Raw genomic sequence first — 25,659 nt, forward strand, 5'->3', positions numbered from 1 at the left:
GGTTTTGGTTTTGTCTTGGTGTGTGTGTGTGTGTGTGTGTGTGTGTGTGTGTGTGTAACAAACATTTGTTTATTTCAGCATTTTTTGTCTTACTGATCTTTTGACTGCTCTGATATTTGTTTTAGTAGTTTTCTTCTTTGTCTTGAAAGAGAGAGAAAAGGAATATAAAACTGAATGAACCGGGAAACAGGAATGATCTGAGAGGAGTTGGGGAAGAGAAAAACATAATCAAAATATATTGTATTGTGGAATAGTGTCACATAATAGTAACCAACTACTCTCTTACTGGATTTTAAGGCCTGCTCCTCAAATGGAACCCATGTCCGACACTGCTTGGGTAGCCAAGAAACTAAGACTAGATAAGCAATAGGCCTAGGGGAACATATGCTAAAGGAACAAAGCAAGAAAATGACTCCTAATGACATGCTGATGTATCCATAGGTCAGTCTCTCACTCAGCCATCATCAGAGAAGCTCCGTTCTGCAGGAGATGGGAACCAATACCAAGATCTGTATCTGGACAATGTACGGACACTGAGAGACTTTGGAACACTGAGTCCCCAGTGGAATGTCTCCATCAAATCTCTCCTCTCAGAGCTCAGGGAAATATGCGGAAGAGGAGGTGGAAAGACTGTAATAGCCAGAAGGGGTACAAGCCACCGAGGAAACTGTTTTCTCTGCATGACAGGACTGACAACGACGCGTACTCACGGAGACTGTGGTACCACGCACAGGGCCTGCTCAGGTTCAAAGATGGAGTCCCAGTGCTGAGAGGAGGAAGCAGACACGAGCCTCCATCTTTGACAAAGAAGGTTCCTCCAATGGATAACCGCTTAATTTTCTCCCGTAGAGTCTCACTGCGTATGTAACCCACATCTGCTTTGTTTTGTTTTGGGTTTTGTTTATTAACTTGGCTGTTTCTCTTCCAATGAGAAAGAGAGGTGTAGAGCTGGGTAAATGAGAAGATGAGGGGAAGTAGGAAAACTGTGATCAGAGAAAAAAAATATTTTTCCCTTTAATTGAAATTAGATTCTTTCCCGTGCAATATACCCCTAATTGCAGTCTTCCTTCCCTCGCAGTTCTTCCCCACCTCCCTTCCCGTCCAGATCCACTCTTCCTCTCAGAGTGAGATCAGAGAAAAAAAATATTTTTCCCTTTAATTGAAATTAGATTCTTTCCCGTGCAATATACCCCTAATTGCAGTCTTCCTTCCCTCACAGTTCTTCCCCACCTCCCTTCCCGTCCAGATCCACTCTTCCTCTCTCTCATTAGAACAGACTTGTAAGAGATAATGACAAAATGTATCAAAATGAAATATAATAAGATAAAACAAAACCCATCACATTGAAGTTGGACAAGGCAAACCAACTGAAGGAAAAGCCCAGGACAGCGGGACGCTCAGCGATTGGTGGGCTTTCCTGTTCGGGGATTGGTTGGTTTTCCTGCTCAAAGATTGGTGGGTATTGTCGAGTCTTTCAACCTCAAAATTGCATAATCTTGGCTGAGTCCTGCTGAGGGGCTGGAGGTGCCAGTTACAGAGGTGGGCTTAGGGGGAGTGGGCTGCTGGAGCTTGCTCAGGTAGAGTTCTGTCCACTTTTCTGCGTTGAGGGGTTATAAAGTCTACAAAGTGTCCAAACTTTACAGAGGTAGACTGAAGCAGGAAAGCAGGAACAGTTGTTCTCATGGACCACTCCGTGGTAACAGGGCACTAGGCATTCTGAGGCAGCAAAGGTGTCGGGTTCTCTTAGGCTGAGGCAGGAAGAGTCCCCGTGGCCAGCTCTCTGGGACGTGGCTGTGGCGTTCTGGGGGTGCAGAGGGCTGTTCGGATTCCGGCTGCCGCCTTGGGGAGGGTCGGCCGTGAGCCACCGCAGCTTGTGAGGCGTCAGGACGGCTGGGGGCGGCCTGCCAGCGCAGCTTGGGGTGGCTCAGCCCGGCGTGTCCGCTGCGGTGGGCTTGGGGTGGCAGATTGCTCCAGCCCCAGCCTTACAGCGATGAGAACAAGAGACACAAACTGGATAGGCAGTTCAGGGCGGGAGACCCCAAAGCAGCAGTGTCATTATGCCTTTAATTTGTTCTTCAGGAGTTCTGGAACTCTGCTTTCTTGTCTGCTCCTGAAGGACCACCCTTACCTGAAGGCTGCATGTAAGGGTGGAAACTATAACTCCTGTCCAGACAGATAAACTCTTGTGAGCAGCTTTAGAACTTACAGACATCTAAATGCTCGTTAATTGAATCTATCCACCAATTTTAGCCCATCTCTTAAAGAATATGAGGGCTACTTCTTCAGAGCTGGACAGCAGTAATAAAGGACCATTAAGGGAAAACCTAGTTCCCTCTGGTCAAGAGAATAAAATCTCTGGCCTGGGTAGAGACCTAACATTCCAAGCTATCCAAAATATGAAAGAGTAAATTCACTTGGGCCTTTCAAGAACCTGGTCAATGGACCATATCTCAGAGAGATAGGCCCATTCCTAGGAAGGTGGGCTCACCTGAAGCCATGCTAAAGAGATATGTAGAATAATCATTCCTTTAGCAAGATGCGGTGATTTCCCTCGCCAGAACTGGTGCTCCCTAGGGCAGTCCCTACCAGCCTTTCTGAGATTCAGCTGGGCCAGCCCACCTTCCTGACTCATGGCCTGAGAAAGGCAGAACTTTTTCTTTTTCTTTCAGATACTGGTCATACTCTAAGTATGCTTTTTTCTGATGCCTTTGCTACCATCTAGGTGTCTTGATAGGGTTTGTTTTCTCTTTCAGTTAAAGAATTAAAAGTCAAGAAAATTCTCAAGTGCAACAAGTAGCAACAGGGGAAATCTCAGACATTGCAAGCAAGGTCAGCCTGAAAAGAAAGGCTCTTACTAGGAATAAGGAAACACCTACACACATACAAGAAGAGAGGAAGCACACAGAAAGGCCTTCTGCAAAGCAGAGGGGCAGGGGTCCGGAAGCTTTGACGGGTCTTTTTAGGTTAGGGATGCTCAGTTTGAACAAAGACAGGAAAACTGATAGGACGGCATTTGGGAGTGAACATATTTGATCTGTGCTGTTGAACTTGCAGCACCTGTCCACAGCAGCCGACCCTCCTGGCAGGAACGAAAGCCTGCTGGGCCTTTCAGGCCTTTGCCCCTGTTCAGTAATATAAGGGGAAAGTTGGGAGTTTGTCATCTTTACTATCTATTTTGTGTTCTGTCTGCCTATCCTGGATCCTCCTAACTCCTAGTCTCTGGCTTTGGGAGCCCTTACTTTTCCCATAAAGTCTCCCTCCCTGTCGTGTGACTGGCTGACGTCCAGGCAGGTGTAGCTCAAATGGCATGGTTTGGTTTTTCTTCTCTCTGTTCTCCTGCTCCAGCAGCGGCAATGCCTTACAGCTTTGCTCCCCTGAGATTTCTCCTTAAAATTCTAATAACATTGCTGTAACTGGCAGAGCGAACTGGTTCCAGCACCTCTAGAAGACCTTGTGATCGCTACTGCGCAACTGCATTTTACATACACAACTCTTGGCATATTTTTTTTTTCTTGGCTGAAAATGCATGGACTGAGTGAAACTGTAGAAAAAACCTTTTGCTACGATGCAAACTACATCATTCCAAACTTCTCAAGTGTGACATAAGAGCTTCTCCTCCTTTCCAGTGTGGCGTGCTCTGGCTGGGCATCTTCTCCGCGGCAGGCCTTTCTCTGAGGTTGTGTCCATGGTACACTAAATCTGACTTTACATCAGGCAGGCTCCAGATTTAATTTCCAGGAGAAGGAAGCAGGAGAGCCCTTATTTGGGGAAAACCAAGGGCACGTTCTACTGAAATCCTAGGCGCGGGTCTCTGAGTAGGCTGCCAGGGCTGTGGCTGCACTGTGGCCTCTGTGTCCTATTTCGTTAAAATAAGCGCTTACCACCCGGCTTAGCGTAGGGTAGGGGCGGGCTCTGCCCGCTCTCCAATCAGCACCGCGGAGCGCAGCAAGCGCTATCCAATCAGAAGCGTCACCTGGTGAAGCGGAAGCTCCTCACCGGCCATCTTTCTCCTGCCGAGTCTTTGTGGAGATACTGTCCCGCCAGCCGAGCGAGTCCCAGGCGGCCCTTCTGAGTCCGTGGCTTCGTGACCGCCAACACCAGGACCTCTGGAGGCTTGGGGCGCAGACATGGTAAGTGTCTCCGCGGCCAGCCGTGTCATCGGGCACCCGCGGAGGGCGGATACTCCTCACCTGCCATCTTTCTTCCTGGCACGGTCCGCTCCGCTGCGAGGGCCGGGATTGGGACCGAGCCTCTTTGGCTCGGTGACAGCCGCCCTCCGGAACCCTCTTAACCCCAGGAGGGTCAGGGAGCGGACGGGGTGAACAGCGCGGCAGGTGTGGGAGGCGCCGGGTCTCCCCCGGGTCGCCGCCACCGCTTTGCGCCCGACTTTGCTTTGGGTGCTGCGTGACTCACGGTTTCTCTGCTCTCCTGGTGGCGGGACCCCGGGGCTTTAGTCCCCAGTTCTTGCAGAATCCTGTTCTCCTGTCTCTCCAGAGACATCCCTCCTGAAAAGTATATATAGTTGAGCATATTATGTTAGTACCTGCCCCCGGTACCGGTCCATGCAACTGAAGGCCATTTTGAACTATATCCCAGGTTCTGGACCAACGGGAGGTCGCTTCAAGATTCTGGCTCGAGGGTGGGTGGGTGGGGGGTGGGGTGGGGTGGGGAGAGTGATGTAGGTATTCAGTGTTTTCGAATTAACTTGGAAATCGATTAAGAAATCCCATATCCAGCCCGGTGTCCTGGTGCATAATAATCCGTTGTAACCCTCTTCTACAGTGATTTGTTCTTCTCTCATTAGATTAAGACTGGGCTCCATAGGGAGCTGAGGCCTGAAATTCCAGCTAATCAGGAGACTAAAGCAGGATGGCAAGGTCAGTGCCTGTCTGGGTGACAGGATGAAATGAAGGCCAGCTTGGGCAACTTAGCGCATGTTTTAAAATAAAAGGAGGAGCTGGGGTTGCAGTATATTGGCAGAGAATATTTGCCTAGAACTAGATTCAATACCTAGCACCATATTCAAAATAAAAAAAAAAAACACAATTTTTTTGAACATGAATGGAATAAATACTTTGCAGGATGTCTGGAGGACAGCAAAAACAAACAAGCTATGGTTGATGTTCAATGTCATTTGCTGGCCTGGAACTTCATATTAGTAAGGACTAGGCTGGCCTGGAATTCATAATAGAGATTTACCTGCCTCTGCTTCCCAAGTGCTGAGAATAAAGGTATATTCTGCAGAACTTAGCCAACAATTTTTAATACCTTTGTAGAAATATCTAATGTCCCCAGTCTTCTGGGACGTTATAAGGAGACCCTATCTCAAGTAAACATAACCACAGTCCAGAGCCCATCTGGCAGATGAACAAACACTACCAAAGCTGTCCAGCTTGCATGGAGTCAAGGATACCTTCCGGTGGGAGACATGGGTATGGCTCATAATACTAACTGAAAGAAATATACCCCAGAGGCACAGTTCCATTTCTAGTTCCAGAAGTTTATAGCAGAGTTCCCATGTGTCCTAAGTAAGAAGATGGGGACATTTAGTATTGTCGACAGGGTGAAATAAGTAAGTTGTCCAAGTTGTAAAATTAAAGAAGGAAGTTAGGGAAAGTAAATCATGACAGGTTATAGTATAGAAGTTGGAGTTTCATTTTTTTAGCCTTTAATTACAGAGCTTGGGAGGCAAAGACAGATAGATCTCCTAAGCTCAAGACTAGCCTGGTCTGCATAGAGAGATGCTGTCTTAAAAAAAGTAACTTGAAAGAACGGTTTATTTACTTCACAGGTCTAGGTTATAGTCTATCACTGCAGAAAAATAAAGGCAGGGAACCTGAAACACAGTCACACCATATTCCCAGTCAAGAGCAGAGAGAGATGAAAGTATGCATGCGTACTGTCCACCCATTTTCATCTCTTACCCAGTTTGGGTCCGCCCCAAACTCAGGGAATAATACCACCCACTGTTAAGCTGGCCTTTCTCACATCAGGTAACAAACCCAAGACACTCCCTCACAAACATGACCAGTCCCAGACTGAGACTTGGTTCCTGGGTAATTACAGATTTTGTAAGGTTGACAATTAAAGGTCACCAACATTGTTCCCTTAAACAGAACATTGGCAGAAAAATGAAGGCTAAACGGATGAGATTTTAATGAGATGTGAGGACATCTGATTAGAAATGGGAAATTGCCATCCTCATTACTAAGTGGCTAAGCAACTGAATTATTTCTGTGTCCCAGGACAATATGGAGAATAGAACTTAAGAGTGATGAATTGTTGTATTTAGAATAAAAGATCTCTCAGCTGCAGTGTTTGGGTGACTGCATGGATTTCCTTACTGGTGAATGAAAGCGAAGACATGACTGCTCCAAGGTATGGTTGAGGAGAAGGATTTTATTGTAGATATAAGGGAAAATTCAGACATAATAATGGGTCCATTATTACATAATAATGGAAGGGTCCATTATTACATAATAATGGAAGGGTCCATTATTGAATTTAGCCATGGGGGAAGGGTTAAGGCAAAAGAGGAAGAGATCAGAATCAAGAAGGCAAAAAGGTCAAGGGCAAGCCAGTCAGGAGCCAAAAGGCCAAGAGAACACGGAAACCGAGAGAGCTCTTGGCCAAAATAGCTGATTTATATAGGATCAGAAGCTCAGGGAAGGGAAGGGAAGGGAAGGCCAGGGCTTGGGTTGGTGAGGTTTAGAGTAGGGAATGGCATGAGAAGTGATAGGAAGAGGCACAAATATTGGGTGAGACTTGTCTTTGAGACCGGACAACTGGCTTCTAAGGAAATACAGGAGAGACAGCATCAAAGGGGAAGTTAAATGTAAAGATCTGGAAAATTCTTAGCCTGACCATTGTAAAATATAATAAAGTATGCTTTGAGGGGAACAGCAATTACCAAATAGATTGGGCTAGAAGGAAGCCTGGTGCTGTTCATGAAAGATGTGGAAAAATGACCTGGAAAGCACAATAGAGATCTTCAAAGCTCTCCTTCCCATATTTGTAAAAGCATGGGTTATTTTGTTCGTGTTATTTGTAGTGGCATTTTTTGTTTATTTGTTTGTTTAAAACAGAATCTCATTATATAGCCCAGGCTGGCCCCAAGTAGCTGTCCTGCCTCAGCCTCCTGAATGCTAAAGTTACAGGAAGGTATCACCATGCCAAGCCCTTGATACAAAAGAATCAACGTAGGGGGAGGGGACTCAGGATACCAACTAACCTTGAGGCTGACTAAAGCCACCATAAATCTGTTTTCTGCAAGCTGTGCTTGAATGAGTCTGTGTTTCCCTTCTTTCTATTGATGAGAAGTCACAAACAAATCTCAGTATATTGTTCTAATACCCCAGGTCCACACAATATAAAAGCAGGGAAGAAACTAGGCTTGGTGGAGCACATCTTTAATCCCAGCACTTGGGAGGCAGAGGCAGGCGGATCTCTGTGAGGTCAAGGCTAGCCTGGTCTACAAAGTAAGTTTCAGGATAGCCAGGGCTACACAGAGAAACCCTGTCTTGATCTCCACTACCAAAAATTACAGAAAGAGAGAGAAAGAGAAGAAAAAAGGAAAGAAACTGGGGAGAAGGGTAGAGTTCTCCATGTATCTTCCAAGAAATCTCTCCAACTCTTCTAGAGCCAAGGCAAAATTACATGGTTGTAGCAGAACTATCACAGAGAACTCCACCAGGACAAAGCCCAGGCAAATTGTGGATTGTGGTTGCTATAGTCTTCTACAGTAGATGGGGGTCCATGGAAGAAGGGACATCTTTGAGACCCAGAGATATAGGGCTACCAGCATGCATAGCTCTATGGCAGTTACAAGGATAATGGCTCAATGCATGACAACTAAAGTATTTGTCTCACTGCCCAGAGGGTTTTAGACAAGCCTACCCAAGCTCTGAGGGCTTTGAGTATAGCCAGTATCTTCTGGCAAACTATCCTAGTGTCCAGCAAGTTCGGCTAACTTTATTGTAATATTTTCTTACTTGAAGTATAGATTTTGCAGTTTCAGTCCACTTTGTGTCTGAAAACATTAAATGAAATTTTCTAGAGGTAAATATCTGTAACTTTTAAATTGTGGATAGTTCCGAGTAACATCATGAGAGGTTGCCAGCTATACCAGTCCATCATTCACCTCATATAATCTCATTATATAGCAGCTGTGTGGTAAGGTTATTTTTATAAAATGGTGTTTGTTTCAGAGTTTCTCTCCCAACCTGGCTATCATACAAATAATTGAGACTCTATTATATTATTTTAGCAAGCTTCATTCTGTTCTTAACCCTCTCAGCTAATCTGGTTTCCTCCCAACATACATCCCCGAGATACTTGACTTTGTAGCTTTTTCTGCACCAGCTCTTCTCTTGGTGTCCCCTGAACCTCTCCTGTGGCTGAATCCCTCCTTTCCTCTTCTAATTCATCCTCCCCTGGCTGGCAGGACATCCAGCCCTATTCTCTCCCCCCTCAGTGATTGGCTGTAAGCCGCTTTATTGGCATATCGGGACAGTTGGGGAGGAGTGTTCACACAACATTGAGACAGAAGATTCTCAGAACAAGGATTGCAGCCAGATATGGGGGTACAGAAATCAGAATTTGAATTACACAATAGCCTTATACCCACAGCTATGTGACATCACATTAGCCCAAGAAGAAAGGTGAGTGCAGTGTACTAGGACATACTGAGACAGAAACTGACTCATTATATATTGCTATTGTAGTTTGATTTCACCGTTATGTATTGTAACATTTCCTTGTGACTAGCTAGCAAATTAAAGTTTCTCCTGTGTGTGTGTAGGGAAAACCATATTGTGCATTAGGGTAACTACTTGCCTCTATTTTAGTCTTCCAGTGCAGCTCTTGGAACATACTCCTTTGAGGTACTGGTCACGTCTGCACTTATTATGTTGTGTGTATGTGTGTGTGTGTATATATACATACATATATATATATATTGTATATTGTATATTTTCACCTACTGTTACACTTGATCATCCCCATTCCACTTCCGCTGAGCCCTGGTCTCAGCAAGTTCTCCTCCTACTTTCAACGTTTTGTTCTGTTTGTGTTTGTTTGTGCTCTTGTGACCTTAATTATGGTTACCTGAATGAACATGGGTGAGAATTACTTACTGAAGCAAGGACAATTTATCAGTGGCCACATCTCTGAAGACAATGACTCTTTCTTCCCCAGGAAGCCATTAACTTCTAATAGGAACTTCAGGAACAGTGGGGCCTAATAATGGAATGTTGAGTGGCCCCATTCTCTGCACGTCTTTAGGTAATTATAGCTGCTGTGAGGTCATGAGCTCAAAAGCTATATCATGTCCAGAAGACAGCATTCACAACTTTATGTCCCATCTTCCAAAGCTTATATTTTTTCCTATTCTTTTGTTGTGATGTTCTCCATGCCTTGGCTGGGGTGACAGAGACATCCTGTCTAGGGGTGAGTAAGTCACTTATTCTCAGCACTTGGACTGTTTAATGAATTTCTGTATTAAACAGAAACCATTTCTGTATTAAACAGTGCAAACAGAAACTTCTCTGGCCAGCTTAATCTTCTGGAGCAGCACTAATCTGAGCGTATAAACATAAATACTTATGAGACAGCTTTACATCATGTCCATGTAGCAAAACAGAAAGGTTCTTCCTTAGGTGACCTGTCCACCCACGGCCTTTGAGCAAGTTTGCACTGTCACACATTGAGTCCCCTCTGGAAGGAGGGCCTCGAATACAGTTAGAAAATTTTATGTTACCATCACAGCTTTCATGCCACTATTTTACCAATGGGCACGTCTTGACTGGTGGGTTGATGTTGTAGATTACAGGATTCATAGCTATTTAGGACAGTTAATGACTCTCTCAGCCATAAGGTTATGGCTTATTTTTTTCTGTTTCTTGCAACCAAAGAGTTTTGTCTTCAGCAGTAGCGTCCAGCCGTTTAACTCTTGTGGCCAACCAGAAGCAGGCCTCAGGCCAGCTGGAAGCCTAGGAAGCAGTCCTAAGATTTGCCTAAGGTTGTGGGAACTGTCTGTTCAGGAGTGCTGGTGGGAGGGATGGAACTTCTTTACCTGCCATCATTCTTACTGGCACCGCCATACTAGTGCAGTGGTCCTGTCTACTGAGGAAGACTTGGGGACTCAGCTTTGGTTTCTGGGAGACCTGGGACTCCAGGAGCAGATGTGAGGACTCAGGAGGCCCTGGGCACAGACATGGTGAGTACGAGCTAGATGTGTGAGATGTTAAGTCAGTGATCTGGAGCTGACACGGCTCTCTCTTCCCCTTCCCCCAGGGGAGGGGGATGAGGCCGGGGAGCTCTCAATCCCTCTGCTCCCCGGGCCACAGGACTCCATCATTTTGTAGAGACCTGGTTTCCTGTCTGCAGCTCTGCCCTCGCCATGAGAGGTCCCCTACATTGTGGTGACCACCAGATGGTTCTGTGGGAGCTTTTGACTTGGTGTGGGACTGTGGACAGGAGCTGCTCTGGTGCTGGGTTGCTGTCTCGTTTCTGCAGCAGTTGTTTTCCTGCAGGTCTTTCAAATTCACCCGAAGGACCATATGAACTCCATGACCTTGCCTCTGCTGCCCAGCGATAAATATAGTGGAAAAGAAATCTCCATGGTCCACACACTTCTTCACACTGCCCACCTAATTAAAAGAGTCCCCATGTAACTGTTTGTGCTGTTGGAGTAGACTTGTGCTCCTCTGTGAGGTCAGTGTTGTTGTGCTTTGACCGTCACTCGCCGACAGTGATTTTAAGATTGCATACTAATCAGAGGAAGACCTGACTGTGAAAGGTACTGCAAGAGTGAGAAGCCTGAACTCTTTACATTTTTTAAATTTATTTTTACTCTATATATTCACTTTACATCCCAGTCATGATCTCCTCCCTCCTCTGCCCCCAGTCCCATCCTCCCACCCACTTCCCCATCCTTCTTTTCCTTCCTTTCAGAAGAGGAGAGCCACCCACCCCAGCACATCCACTGAGGCCAGGCAAAGCAGCCCTATTAGAGGGAAGTTATCAAAAAGCAGAGTCAGCACCCACTCAGCTTAATAGGGCACCCACATGAAGATCGGACTGTCCATTGGTTACATATGTGTACGGGGCCTAGGTCCAGGCCATGCATGTTCTTTGGCTAATGCTTCCATCTCTATAAGCCCCCATGGACCTAGGTTAGTTGACTTTGCTCTTCTTCTTGTGGCGTTCTTGTCTTTTTTGTGTCCTATTTTTGCCCACCCACACTCTTCCATAGGACTCCCCTAGCTCTACGAATGCTTTGCTGTGGATCTCAGCAGCTGATTTGATCAGCTACTGGGTGGGCCTCTGAGAGGATAGTTTTGCTAGGTTCCTGTCTGTGAGCATATCAGACTATTGTTAATAGTATCAGGGGTTGGCTCTGTCCCATGGGGTCTCAGATTGGGTCAGGCATTGGTTGGATATCCTTCAGTGTCTGTCCTATCTTTATCTCTGCACATGTACACAGAATGAATTTTGGGTGGAAGGTTTTGTAGGTGGATTGGTGCTTCCCTCCCACCACTGTAAGTCCTGCCTGGCTAGAAGGTAGCCTTCTCAGTCTCCATGTCCCCCGCTACTAGAAGACTGCTAGAGTCATCCCCATATCCTTTCTGGAGCCTACCCCATCACAGGTCTCCAGCTTGTCTCAGAGATGCCCCCACCCTCGGTCTCCCTTTTCTCTTGAAGACCCTCCCCATTTCTTCTCCTATTCAGTTCCCTCTATTCTTCCACTGTCTATTCTGTTTCCCCATCTGAGTGAAATTCAAGGAAGGCCTTCCTTGGACCCTCTTGTTACTTAGCTTCTTTGGATCTGTGAATTGTAATATGGTTATCCTGCAATATATGGCTAATATCTGCTTATAAGTGAGTACATACCATGTTTGTCTTTCTGGGTGTGGCTTACCTCACTGAGAATGATCTTTTCTAGTTCTATTTATTTGCCTGCAAAATTAATGATTTCCTTGTTTTTACCAGCTTAGTAATACTCTATTGTATAAATATACCATATTTGCTATATCCATGTTTCGGCTGACAGATATCTAGATTGTTTCCATTTTCTGGCTATTATGAATAAAGCTGCTACCAACATGGTTGAGCAAATGTCCTTTTATGGTGGAACATCTTTCGGGTATATGCCTAGAAATGGTATATCTGGGTCTTGAGGTAGCACTATTCTCAGTTTTCTGAGAAAGCACCAGATTGATTTGTAAAGTGGTTTTACAAGTTTGCACACCCAGTGGAGTGTTCTCCTTCCTACACATCATCGGCAGAATGTGATGTCACTTGAGTTTTCGATCTTAGCCAGGTTTGAGACAGAATCTCAGAGTCTTTTTGATTTGTATTTCACTGATGACTAAGGATGTTGAGCATTTCTTTAAGTGCTTCTCAGCCATTAGAGATTCTCAGTTTAGCTCTGTACCCCATTTTTAAATTGGATTATTTGGTTTGTTGGTGTTTAATTTCTTGAGTTCTTTATATATTCTGGATATTAGTCCTTTGTCAGACATAGGATTGGTGAAGATCATTTCCCAATCTTTAGACTGTCATTTCAGTCTATTGACAGTGCCTTTTGTTTTACAGAAGCTTTTCAGTTTCATGAGGTCCCGTTTACTAATTGTTGATCTTAGAGCCTGAAATGTTGGTGTTCTGTTCAGGAAGTTGTCTCCTGTGCCAGTGAGTTCAAGGCTCTTCTCCACTTTGTCTTTAATAGATTTAGTGTATCTGGTTTTATGTTGAGGTCTTTGATCCATGAGGACTTTAGTTTTGTGCAGGGTGATGAATATGGATCTATTTGCATTTTTCTACATGTAGACATCCAATTAGACTGGCACCATTTGTTGAAGATGCTGTCTTTTTTCAATTGTGTGATTTTGGCTTCTTTGTCAAAAATCAAGTGTCCGTAGGTGTGTGGGTTTATTTCTGTGTCTTCAGTTTGATTCCATTGATCTAGCAGTTTTGTTTCTCTGCCAGTACCATGCAGTTTTTATTCCTGTTGCTCTATAGTACAGCTTGAGAATCAAGGATGGAGATACCTCCAGATGACCTGTATGTTGTACAGGATTGTTTTAGCTTTTCTGGTTTGTTGTTGTTGTTGTTGTTTTGTTTTGTTTTCCACATAAAGTTGAAAATGTTCTTGTTTGTAAGCCCAAACTCTTAAGACCTTCATGCATTCCACTAATTAGACAAAAAGGGGCTTCACGTTCATATTCTGCTCCAAGTGAACTGGGATAGGAAGAAGGTGTGAGGAAAGGGATGAAGGACTTTCCTCTCGGGTCATCCTGCTCTTTGGGTGACTGTAATGGGAAGGTTGTATGCTGATTTTTACTGATGAGGCAGAGATAGCAGGTGTGAGAGAAGCAGCACGGTCGGAGCATGAACAGATCATTCAGGAAAGTTTACTTAATAAGAATTTTGTTTTCACTATTCTGTTCAGCCATATGTTTTGGGGACATGTGCATTTGAGCTTTTGTCTTTTATTTTTTTTTTTTTTTATTTTATATGTATGAGTGTTTTGTCTGTGTGTATGTACGTGTACTGCATGTGTACCTGGTGATCACAGAGACCAGAAGATCATCCTGGTGGCTGTGAGCTGCCTTAGGTGCTGGGAGTCACATTCAGGTCCTCTGAAAGAGCAGCCATCCTCTAGCCTGTGGCAAATGGGCATTTATAGTTTGTGTCTGGACTGGTCATAGATTTAAAGGGACAGGCCTGGAAGAGGGAAAAGTGTCTCTCAAGTTGAGAACGTGTTGTGAGATGGAAGTTCTGTGATGCTGTTTGCCAGGGATACATGACTGGGTAAAACTCAACTTCACCTATTTCTGTTTTCCACCAAGCAAATAGCCTGTGGTATAGTTAGACTATAATTTGTATCTTGTGAGAATGTCTGTATTGGGCAGTCTGAGAGAAAATTACCTCAAGAAAACGACCTAACATTTTCACAGTGTATTTTAATACAATCTTAAAAGTTGGTCAGTATCCCAGATTGTGCCTAGGACAGATGACCTTTGACTTTGCTTTACAATAGGAATGTCTTTGGATTTTTTCCTTCCTCTCTCTCTCTCTCTCTCTCTCTCTATATATATATATATATATATATACACATATATATATAACATATATATAATTTATTTCTTTATGTATTTTCTCTGAGACAGGGTCTCACCATGTATTCTTGGCTGCCTGGCCTAGAACTCACTGTAGAGCAAGCTGATCTGGAACTCATAGCAGTCTGCCTACCTCTGCCTCCTGGGTGCCAGGATTAAAAGTATGCATGCATCTTTTCTCCTTAACTCAAACTTTCAGGTAACATTTGACCTCATGCTAATTAATTTTTATAAAAGTATCCATTTTTATAAAATACTTTTATAAAAAATATTTTATTTTATGTATATAACTATTTGCATGTTTGTATTGTGTGTGTGACCATTATCCACAGTGGCTGAAAAAAGGCACCAGATCCCATGGAGCTGGAGTTATGGATGGTTGTGGACCCTCATGCGGGTACTGAGAACCAAACTCAGGTCCTCTTCAAGAGCACAAGTCCACTTAACCACTGAATCATCTCTCTTGCCTCCCCTAACCTTAACATTAATCAGTCTTTCTCCCTCCCTCCTTCCCCTTCTCTACTCCCTCTCTCTTTCTCCCTCCCTCCTCTTTCTCTTTTTCCTCCCCCTCTCTCTTTCTCTATCCCTCTCTTTCCCTCTCTCGCCCTGTCTTTCCCTTCCCCTCTCTTTATCTCTTTCTCCCTCCCTGTCCTCTCTCTCCCTCCCTTTCTGTCCCTTCCCTTCCTCTCTCTCCCTCCTCTTCTCCCCCACCTCTCTCTCACTCCCTCCAAACCTCCCTCTCTCTCTTTTCCTCACTCCTCCTATCCCTTTCTTCCTCTGTGTGTAGACATATATACCACAACATGTGTAGATCAGAGGACAACTTTCAGGGATTTTGTTGTCCTCTTCCACTACATGGGTTCCAAGGATCCAGCCTAGGTCTTTAGGCTTGTGGCAAGCCTTTTAGACTGGCCGAACCATCTTACTGGCTGTAACTCCTCAAGATTGTACCAGTCAACTATGATAAGTCAAACTTAGCCGGAAATGTTGTATTTTAATTTACTATTTTATTTTTACAGATGTGTATTTATGTGTGATTTAACAACACTTCTAGTTTATTGTCCAACATTAAACATCGCAGCAAACATACTTAATGATTGTATGTTTGTACTGATTATTGTTGACACTGAGCATTTTCACACGTAGCTCTTCATGTTTTATGAGTCTGTCTTTACCTGCTTCTCTTCACCTCTGTTTCTCTCATTGTTCTGTGCAAATAGTATTGTGTTTTAATTACAGATTTAGTTGTATATGGATTGTATATAGACAAGTGGTGGATTTTTATATATTAAAATAGTGCAGCATAGCCTTACCACAATCACCTATTGATTCTAGGTTTTGATTGCCTTGTTGGGATTTTCTGCACAGATCATATCATTTGTGAAGAAAGCCAGTTTTATTCTTTCTCAGTATCATTCTTATATTATTTTTTGCCATGTGTTTTTTCTTCATCTATTTTTTATGTTTTTTGTTTGTTAGTTTGTCTAGGTGTTGGATTCTATAAAGTTATTTTTATATATTCTCTCATTCTCTGCAGAGAGACCCTGTTACAAAAACAAAACACCGAGTTACAGGGTATAATTCCATTTCTTCCCTGATAGAAATTGATGTTATTTGTTGAGGAATTATTCATATTTATTCATAAAAGATGCATATCCTTGTAATGTCTCTTATTATGGTATCATGGTAACATACATATATGTGTTCTTTGTCTTCTTGTGTTTTTATCAATGGTTGCTTTTTAGGGATCATTTCATTTCATCTAATATTACACTTACAGAAATTCATTACATTTCATGATATTAATGGTCATTGGATTAGCATGGGCAGCACTTTTTCATTGCTGATTGTATTAGTTACTTTTCTTCTTCCTGTGAGAAAATACCTGGCAGTAAATAAATTAAGGGATGGAGGTTTTATGTTGATTTACATTTGGAAGGTAAAAATGTATATACTAGACAGGTAGTACCTATAATACTGGGCTGGACTCAGCTTTCCATCAGCGATTTGGGTAATGTATCTGGAAAATTCCTGTGCAGCTTTCTGAAAGTGCCATATCAGCTGGGTTGCTGGAACACACTGCAAGCAACAGTTGAAGCACCTACTTATGTGCTGGATTATTTGTCTTCACCCCAATCCTGGCAAGTCTTCGGGTCTTTCCTCAATCCCTTGAAAAACAGCATACATCTGGTATTGCTTCTTTAGACAGAGGGCAGAATCACTGCATTCCAAGAAGAATTCACCTCTCAGGATGTTTGTGTCAGAGATCCTACCTAAAACTGTTCCGTGTGGCACCCCCCAGTCAATGTGTGTGGGTGCACAACAGTACCCTGAGATGTCATTACAGTGGACTGGCTGATAGCTAGAGTGAAGCCTCTAATGGCAGGTCTCTTCTCAGGATGGATATGCTTGCAGCACTCTGAAGATTCAGTGCGCTTTGTTTTGCTGAAGCTACCTTGCTAAGCTTGCTCCAAGTTCCAGATTTATTAGAGCTGTCCATCCAAGCGCTGTCTATTTCTCTTGCTGAGAGTCTTTGTGGCAGTTTTCTCAGCAGAAAGGAGGGTCCATGATACAGTGGTTCTCAACCTTCCTAATGCTGCGACCCTTTAATATAGTTGTTCATGTTGTGGTCATCTTCAACCATAAAATTATTTCTGTTGCCATTTCATGACTGTAATTTGCTACTGTTATGAGTCAGAATGTAAATATCTGATATACAGGATATCTGATGTATGGCCACAGGTTGAGAACTGCTGCTGTGGAGGGTCCTGGAAGTATTCCCTGGCCTTAAGAGGCCCCAGCCCCATCTTATTCTGACAAGCCCCATTGGCGGAGCTTGCATCACCAGGTGACTTCAGTGCAGGGGAGGCCAAGATCCCAGCGTGCCCTCCAACAGACGGTCACCAGGTGGGATTCTCAGTCACTTCTGCCCCGTCTTATCTAGATTCTTCACTAGGCTGGGTAAGCTCTTTGGACTACAAGTAGGACTGTTGTTGGCCCCTTCCACCCTGCCCTCACCTTGGACCTAATGCAGTGACAAATGGGAGTTTCCACCTATCTCCAGGGGAAGGTCCTATTCTCTGGCTTCTCTTCACCTGTGGCAGATGGGTGCTAACTCTCCTCCCCTGTTTTCACTCTAGGCTATTTTCCTTCCTCCAGTGGGGCATGAAAGAATTAGCCTTTTCTACATCTTTTTTTTTTTTTTGCACCTCCCTGTCCACTCTTCCCAAACTTATGGTTCCATCTTCTGTTCACAAACTACCTCTGAACAATTGTATTGTTTTTTGTTCAGTGTTCATTCTTAGACACCATTGCTGCTACTACCAGCACCAAAAGTTTACCCTCCCCTCTGACTGCCCTCGCCCCTCCAGGACACAAGAGGAAGCAGGGCGGGGGAGCAGCAGATTGGTTCCTACCCTACCCCAGAGAAGATAGGGCTCTGCTGCTTGGATACTACTTGGATAAAGAGGGGGTCTGTTTTGATGGGAAAAAGTATAGGCCACCTTCTCTCCTTGTTCTGTGGGAGAGGGATGGCTGGTATTTGTCCCTGCCTGGTTTCCTACTTGTAGTTCCTTGAATAAAAAAGTAACCAGGGAGAAAGGAGTGATATCTTGAAGTCACTGAGTTCCATCTAAAACTCTGACACCATTCATATTATTTCATTGTTCTTTGACATTGTCTTCCTTTTTTAAAAATTTAATTCATTTATAAAGTGAAGAGACACATTTATGTCCAGAGAAGCAACTGTATACTCCCTGTTGTGTTACTTTTTATAGAAAAGCATCTTGCACTTAGGATGGCTGTTTTCTGAGTTTCGCCATACATTTTAATGTTAAAGGTTAAATTACTTTTTACATGCAAGTGGTGTGTTTGCCCATCTGGGAACAGCTGAAGATAAAAAGGTGACATAGCACATAAAGTAACTGTCTTTTTAACTGAAAAGCTGACAAATTGTCTAGTTACAGTTACCTCACCCCAACCACAAACTGGGTAGTAAACTGAATCTCTAGGCAACATATTCAAAGCTGAGAAGAATATATAAAAAAAAGACAAAACTAGACCTCAGATCCATTTAATAGGACCCAGCTGCCTGCACACGAACTTAGCAGCAGCAAAGAGGCAGGAAGACAGCCTAGTGACCCCCAACAGTAGCTTCAAGTTGTCTGTTCTAGTTTCCGACTCATGAGCAAAGATCATGTTTTGTTAATTCTGTTTCAGGGTAATTCTCATAAGTAATTTTATTTTCAGTGCCAACTTTGAAAGGCTCACTGAAGCTAACTGGACAATGAACTAGGCAAAAATCACCTTATAGAACAAAAACCCAAAATGCCACTGTCCGTAGATAACCTATAGTTCAGTTTTATTCAGAGATGAGGGGAAAAGTGCTTATGGAAGAAACTCAGCCATGATCTGATCTGTACTGGAACTAACACGCAGTGAGAGCAAGGCTGTGTTTGTCTGCTGGTCTCTAATATTAGCACTATAAACAGCAGTGCAACTAGCATTTGGATCAACTCTTCTAGTGTTAGGCTGTCGGGCACAGCACTTCCCTTCTCTTCACACCGCTGGTTCTCTGCATCCCTGGGCCACCTCCTCTTCAGTAGTCATTTTTGATATTGAAGGTTTTATGACTCTCCTCAGGAGTTTTCCTCTTAATCATATTGGCCACAGTCTTGCATGTAACATCAAGCAAACCTTTGATGTCTAAGTAGTTTGCAGCCAGAATAAGTTCTAAGAGCATTCCTTGTCAACTTTCAAGAGTTCTTGGTTCTAAACAGGAATACCATCTGTCCGCTTTTCTTGGTTCTCATCACCCTCAGGAGGAGGAGGCTCATCCTTGTGGTGGTTGTACCACTGAATGACCATTTTCAGACTTGCTGCATTAACTTTTGGTAAAGGCACAGGATCATCATCTTCATCATCCATTCCCAAATCTTCCAGCATGGTCTTGATGGTCACATATTGTTTGGCAATTTCTACTTCAAATATCTATCAGAACTCTGCAACTTTATTGAAGGTATGGTACTTGGTCCCAAGACTGCAGGCCTAAGGCTGATGGACAGTGTTCACACAAGAAGAAAAACACCAAGGACAAGGCCACTGACATTTTCCTTTTTTTAAAAGTAATGTTTGTTATTAGCTTAGTAAATTACTCTTCAGAATTCTTGTGTTTACTTTGTAAGAAACCCAGTACTTTCCAGAAGTTTCTCTTAGTACAGGCACAATAAATATATTGAACTCCATAAATAACAGGTTATGACAGAAAGTGATAATTACTGTCACAACAGTTCAATAAAGAGTCATTATTCACAAGTCACTTTGGGGATGACCAAGTAGTCTCCCTCTGATGATCATATTGGAAATTTTCAAGCATTTAGAGGGAAAACAGGAGTTAAGCCAAGAACACATTGTTTACAGAAACTGTATGGGAACATTGTGACTCCCTACCCCTTGCCATCAGTCTGTTGACATCCATCCTAAGAGCAATATCTAGACTCCAGCAAAAATCAAACCTTGGATTCAGTCATTTCTAATACTGTGTTTAGTCAGGACAGCTGGTGTTCTCTGTGTGTGCACCAAGTAACAGAACTGTTTTGAGAGGTGTTAAAGTGTGTACCAAGAAAAATTGCAAGATCCAGCAGCATAGTTGGTTGTCCCTGTCCTGCTATTTCTTTAACAAAGAGTTCTCATCCAGTACAGGAATTGCTGTGTAAGAGGGCTCTCCTTATGCATGGTGAGTAAGAGAGTCGTGACCTTTGGAGAACACCATACCCTGTGAACTTCTTGCAGAATGCGTGTAGATTACAATGCTGTGAATCTTATTCTTATTCCTGATGTGGCATGTTTTAGGACTGTCTAACTTTTGAGGATGTGGCTGTGAACTTCACCTTGGAGGAGTGGGATTTGTTGGATCCTTCCCAGAAGCAACTCTACACAGATGTGATGCAGGAAACCTTCAGAAACCTACTTGCTATAGGTAAGGACGAGCTTATTTTTTCACTTAGTAATGAGAGACAGATCTGTCTTGCTCACCAGTGCTGCTCAGTGGTTTAGAATATGAAGGATGGATGTGGTGAATATGCCAGGCACACGCATGTTATATTATACACCAATTTCATAATGATTTTTCTGTTTCTGCAATTTTAGGACAAACTGAGGAAGTCCAGAGGATTAAAGATGATAGTGAAGATTCTAGGAGAAACTTAAGGTAATTTGTTCCCTCCAAATGAAAGGAATGTTGTGCAAGAATTTGTGAATCAGAGGTAGAGAGGCAGCTCAGTAGTTAATAGCATTGTTCTTTCAGGATGCGGGATTAGATTCCCAGCACCACATGGTGGCTCACAACCATCTGTCCAGTCCCAGGAGACTGATGCCCTCTTCTGTCCTCCTCAGGCACTGCATGCAGGTGTTGCATAGACATACATGCAGGCAAAACACCTGCATGTGAAATTAATAAAATAAATTAATAAAATTAATAATAACAATAATAAAGAGAAAATTTTTAAGAATGTAGAAAATTTAAAAATAAGCTCAACTTAAAAGTAATTTATTCTCAAACAATTCTGTAATAATTCATAGATCACAGGTGACATAATATACTAATAAGATGATATGGTTGACTTATAATCCATATTCACAAAATTTGTTCCATGTTCAAAAATGATTTTAAAATGTGGGCTGGACAGATAGAAGGGCCAGGGGCATTGATACTTGAGTTCAGTGATCCCCAGCACATACATTTAAACAAAAACTGGAGAATGGACTACCCTAGGGCTTTCTGTGCCTCAGCTTAGCTGGAAGGGTGAGAAGGTAGGATGAGTTCCATTTTCAGTAAGAGATCTTGTCTCAAGGGTAAGCGGAGAAGTGGTTTTCTGGCCTGACCTCCTCATGCACACACCCACACATGCACACATTTGCCACACAATCAGGACTGATGAGACGGCTCAGTAGGCAAAGACACTTTCCCCTCAGTTCCATTCCAGAACTTGGGTGGTGAATCAAGAGAACCAGCTCTTACAGGCTGTACTCCAGTATCTCCATTGAGGTAGTGGCCCGTGCATCCTCGCTCACTGATGAATCCCCCACCCAAACACACACTATAAATAAAGACATATAGAGGCTAAGGATTAAGCTCACCAATATCATTCTTGAACAGAACCTGAGTTTGTTTCCTAACATCCATGTTGGGCAGTTCACAGACATCTGTAGTCCAGTTCTAGGGGATCTATAAACACCACACACACACACACACACACACACACACACACAATCAAAGATAAAACAAAGATTTTTTTTTTAAATACAAAGAAATACTGTTTAAAGTGCAAATAAATAATAAAAGTGAAAAACATGTGACATTGTCTTCAAGCTTTGAGTGTGAGGTATATTTAAAATAAAATAAAAGGCCATCAAGATGATTTACTGAGTAAAGGCTCTTTACTGCCAAAGGCTGGTAACCTGAATTCAATCCAGAGCCCATATAAAGGTAGAAGGAAAGTACTGACTCCACAAAGTTTTTTCTCTGACCTTTATATCGCCTTCTTCCTGCTTATGTGGTAATAATAATTTAAAAGCTTGAAGGAATTTCTTCTTTCCACTGGTTCTCCAAAACATCCTGAATATATGCAAATATTTCAAAATCTGAAAGCAGTCTTTTCCTTGGTTTTTCAAGACAGGGTTTCCCTAGGTAGTGTTGGCTGTCCTGGACTGGCTTTGTAGACCAGGGCTGGACTCAAACTCACAGAGCTCTGCCTGTCTCTGCCTCCTCAGTGCTGGGACCAAAAGCACTTTTGTGGAAGCATTTTGTTCAAAGAATATATGTCATATAGAGGCATATATTCATTGCTGACTAATTAGAGATCTAACAGTTGATGGTAGTGAGTTCAAGGCCGGCTTGAGCATCAGCAAGAAGCAAGACTTGCCAGAACAAATAAATAATGATAAATGAATGTGAAGGTGAATAAGCATACGTAATGACATGGGCATTCAGTGTTTGCAGAGTATTTTACTTGGTAAAGGTGTTAACATTTTATAAATACCAGTATCTTCACACTAGATATCCTTTAGCACATTCATGCTAAAGAAATTTAGCCATGTAAAATATGAACTCTTCCCCTGACCAGTAACTTATAGATTTGAGTAATGTGCCTTTCTGCTTTGTACAGAAGTGGAGTGGTGGAGTTACTGTATGAACCCAATGAAGGTAGACGATGTGAAGAAATCTTCAGTGAGTTTCCAGATACTGTTGTGAACAAGAAAATCCCTCATGGAGTCAAACTGTGCGGAAGTAATTTATGTGAAGACATACTTATTGGTCTCCCACCCCTAAATATGCATATTCCTGTTCAAACAGGACATAAACCATGTGAACATGAGATTTATGAAGACAGTCTGTATAAATTTAGGGGATGTGGGAAAGCCTTCATGTACCCTGAGTGCTTTCTGAAGCGTGAAAATGCTCACACCATAGAGAAACCATATAAATGCCAGCAATGTGGGAAAGCCTTTTCCTCTTCAAGTAAGGTTCGCAGACATGAAAGAACTCATACTGGTGAGAAACCCTACATATGTAGCCGTTGTGGAAAGGCCTTCCCTAGCCGTGGTTCTCTTCGCCGCCATGACAGGATTCACAGTGGAGAGAAGCCCTTTGTGTGTAAGTATTGTGGGAAAGCCTTCACTGGCCAAAGTTCACTTCCACGCCATGAAAGAATTCACAGTGGAGAGAAGCCCTATGTGTGCAAATACTGTGGGAAATGTTTCATTTCTTCAAGTACCTGTAGAGTACACGAACGGACTCACACTGGAGAGAAACTCTATGTTTGTAAACTGTGTAATAAAGCCGTCACTACTCGTACCTCCCTTCGAAATCATGAAAGAATTCACAGTGGTGAGAAACCCTATGTCTGTGAACAGTGTGGAAAAGGTTTCATCTCTTCTGGTACCTTTCGAATCCATGAACGAATTCACACTGGAGAGAAGCCCTATAAGTGTAAGGAATGTGGGAAAGCCTTCACTATACAGAGTTCTCTGCAACGCCATGAGAGGATTCACACTAGGGAAAAACCCTATGACTGTAAAGAATGTGGGAAAGCGTTCAGTGGTTACAGCTCACTTCGCCGCCATGAGAGGATTCACAGTGGAGAGCGACCCTATGCATGCAAGCAGTGTGGGAAAGCCTTTCCAGCTTTGGGGGACTGTCAGAGACATGAGCAAATCCACACCGGTGAGAAACCCTTCATATGTAAGCAGTGTGGGAAGGCCTTCACGCGTTGTGGTTCCCTTAGAATACACGAGAAGACCCACACCAGAGGGAATTCCTAAGCATGGCGTGTGGGAAGGCCTCCTCATTTCATGCCCTTTCCAGAAAGAGTGTGACCGTGTTTGGGGAAGAAAACAGTATTGTATGAAGTTACGAGGGCTGCCACTAGGCAGTCATGTTGTAAAATTACAAACATAAAGGACAAACTAAGAATGCACCCAGCATCCAAACTTGGCCAGAAACATCAAAACGTTGTTGATTTGTAAGAAATAGATAAAAATTCTGTGAAAATTCTCCAGGTTTGGGGGTACTATAAGTGTACATTATGGAAAGCTTAGCGCAAAGTAATGTAGAATGCTCCAAAAATGTCCCCAAAGTTATACTACCCCATTAATGTCTTACTAATGTAGATATGTGAACTATTTATTTATACTTTAACTGTTGTAAATAAATGGTGGCATGACAGAACTTTCTGAAGTTTGCTTAAGAAATCAGGCAAACGAATATATTTTTACTATGTTACCTAACATTTTGAAGGATTTTAGCTGATTGAATGATGGAATGGCCTTTTGAGATGTGGTGTTAGCACAAATGAGTTGGCAGTAGCCCACATGCTAGGGCAAGGTTCTCCAGAAAGACAGATATGCTCTAAATTGGCTTCTAATATGATGGTGTTTCTCTCATGGGTCCAGGAGTCAAAGGGCCTGGAATTCACTAGAAAAATTTTGGCTTCCTGTACTGTAGATCTGGTTTAACAGAGGGAGGCACAACCATTCCTTTGAACTAGAAGCTAAGACACACACACACACACACACACACACACCCCTCCCAACCCTGTGTACCTGTGTTGCTTGTGCACTTCCGTTAACTAAAAACAGTTACTAAAGGGATTGATCCCTACCGGGGGTCCTGAGACTACTGTTCAGTATTGGAGATAGGCTATTTTTGCCTACTTGACACAAGCTGGGAATCGGGTAGGGAGAACACCATTAATGATGCGTGTGACAGGGCTGCTGTGGGTAGTGCCACTCTAGGTAGGGGCCCTGTGTTGCATAAAAAAGCAGGCTGAGCAGGCTGTGAGGAACAAGCCAAGAAAAAGTCTTCCTCCATAATCTCTGCCTCAGATCCTACTTCTGTGTTCCTGCCTTGAGATTCTACCCTGGCTTCCCTTAGGGCTGGAATATAAAGTGCAATCCAAAATAACCCTTTCCTCTTCAAGTTGATTTTGGTCAGTGTTTTAGCAACAACAAAAAGATCAGACTAGGGTGTGAGTAAAGGAAGAGTATTACTGGAGTCCCTTAGTATCACCATGTCTGGTCACTAAAACCCATGGGAAGTTTGAGTCACTTCTCAAGGCAAAGGACTAGTCAGTTTGGGTATATGATGTTTTTATTTACAAAATTCGAATACTAAAATTTATTTTAATTTAAAAATGTAAAAATAATGCTTAGTGCTTGCTGAAAAGGAGGAAATACAAACTGACACCAGAAAAAGATCCTTATAAGTATGTTAACCTGTGGGACCAGTTCTAAAACAGGATTCTGACTGTATTCAGTTTTATTTTGTTAATATATGCATTAGGCTGGGCATGGTGGCATATGCCCTTAATCCCAGCACTCAGGAGGTAAAGGCAAATGAGTCTCTGAGTTCAAGACCAACTTGCTCTACATAATGAGTTTCAGAACAGCCAGGGGTGCGTATGGAGACCATGACTCAAAAATGTTTATTTTTCTAGTTAATAATTAGTTTTGATTGCCAGTGTGACAAAATCTAGACTCAACTGTGAGATAGCATGAGGGGGAAGACTCACCCAGTGTTGGAAGTGCCAGTGCCTGACCGGGATCCACGGGTGTGTCAAAGTGGGGAAAGTCAACGAGCTGAGCGCAAGCACACACGCACTCATTGCTCTCTGTGTTTGACTGTGCTTGTAATATGACGGAAGTATGAGCCAAATGAATCCTTCTATGTTGCTTTTACCTGGGTATTCTGTCACTATAACAAGAAATGAAGCTAAGACATTATACACACAAATATTAAGCAGATATTCGTGTTTTCTTTCATCTCTTCCTTTACCATGTAATTTGACTAAATATCAGTACTGGGTATTGCTACATATTGTCATATTTAATTATGGCACAATAAATGAATAAGCATTTCTCAAAGGACTTTGACACCTCTTCTGGAGAAACAATGTTTTCAGTTCTACGTGAAATTTATGTTAGGTGAAATAATCTTGTTATTGTCTTTATTTAGAAATTGTGTATTGTTGACTTTCCTGTT

The 25,659-nt window shown here is 42.9% G+C and overlaps 1 protein-coding gene and 1 pseudogene across 3 annotated transcripts; one reads left to right on the top strand and one right to left on the bottom strand.

Annotated features, from left to right (window-relative positions):
* Positions 1-3,977: 3,977 nt before the first annotated feature.
* On the top strand, positions 3,978-25,544 carry LOC110559648 (zinc finger protein 433-like). 3 transcript variants are annotated; one of them, XM_060371011.1, is made up of 5 exons: positions 3,982-4,130; positions 4,805-4,877; positions 19,971-20,097; positions 20,268-20,328; positions 22,286-25,544. In XM_060371011.1, the coding sequence occupies exons 3-5, from the start codon at positions 20,064-20,066 to the stop codon at positions 23,439-23,441; spliced, it is 1,251 nt and encodes a 416-aa protein (XP_060226994.1). In that variant the 5' UTR covers positions 3,982-4,130; positions 4,805-4,877; positions 19,971-20,063; the 3' UTR covers positions 23,442-25,544. The 3 variants fall into 3 exon arrangements, with proteins under 3 accessions (XP_021510854.2, XP_060226994.1, XP_060226993.1); XM_021655179.2 differs by lacking the exon at positions 4,805-4,877 and having other exon boundaries at positions 3,978-4,130; XM_060371010.1 differs by lacking the exons at positions 3,982-4,130; positions 4,805-4,877 and adding an exon at positions 9,800-10,216.
* LOC110559644 (S-phase kinase-associated protein 1-like) lies at positions 18,662-19,853 on the bottom strand (annotated as a pseudogene).
* Positions 25,545-25,659: the final 115 nt, after the last annotated feature.

This window comes from Meriones unguiculatus, chromosome 17 (assembly GCF_030254825.1).
Source record: "Meriones unguiculatus strain TT.TT164.6M chromosome 17, Bangor_MerUng_6.1, whole genome shotgun sequence".
NCBI lineage: Eukaryota > Metazoa > Chordata > Mammalia > Rodentia > Muridae > Meriones > Meriones unguiculatus.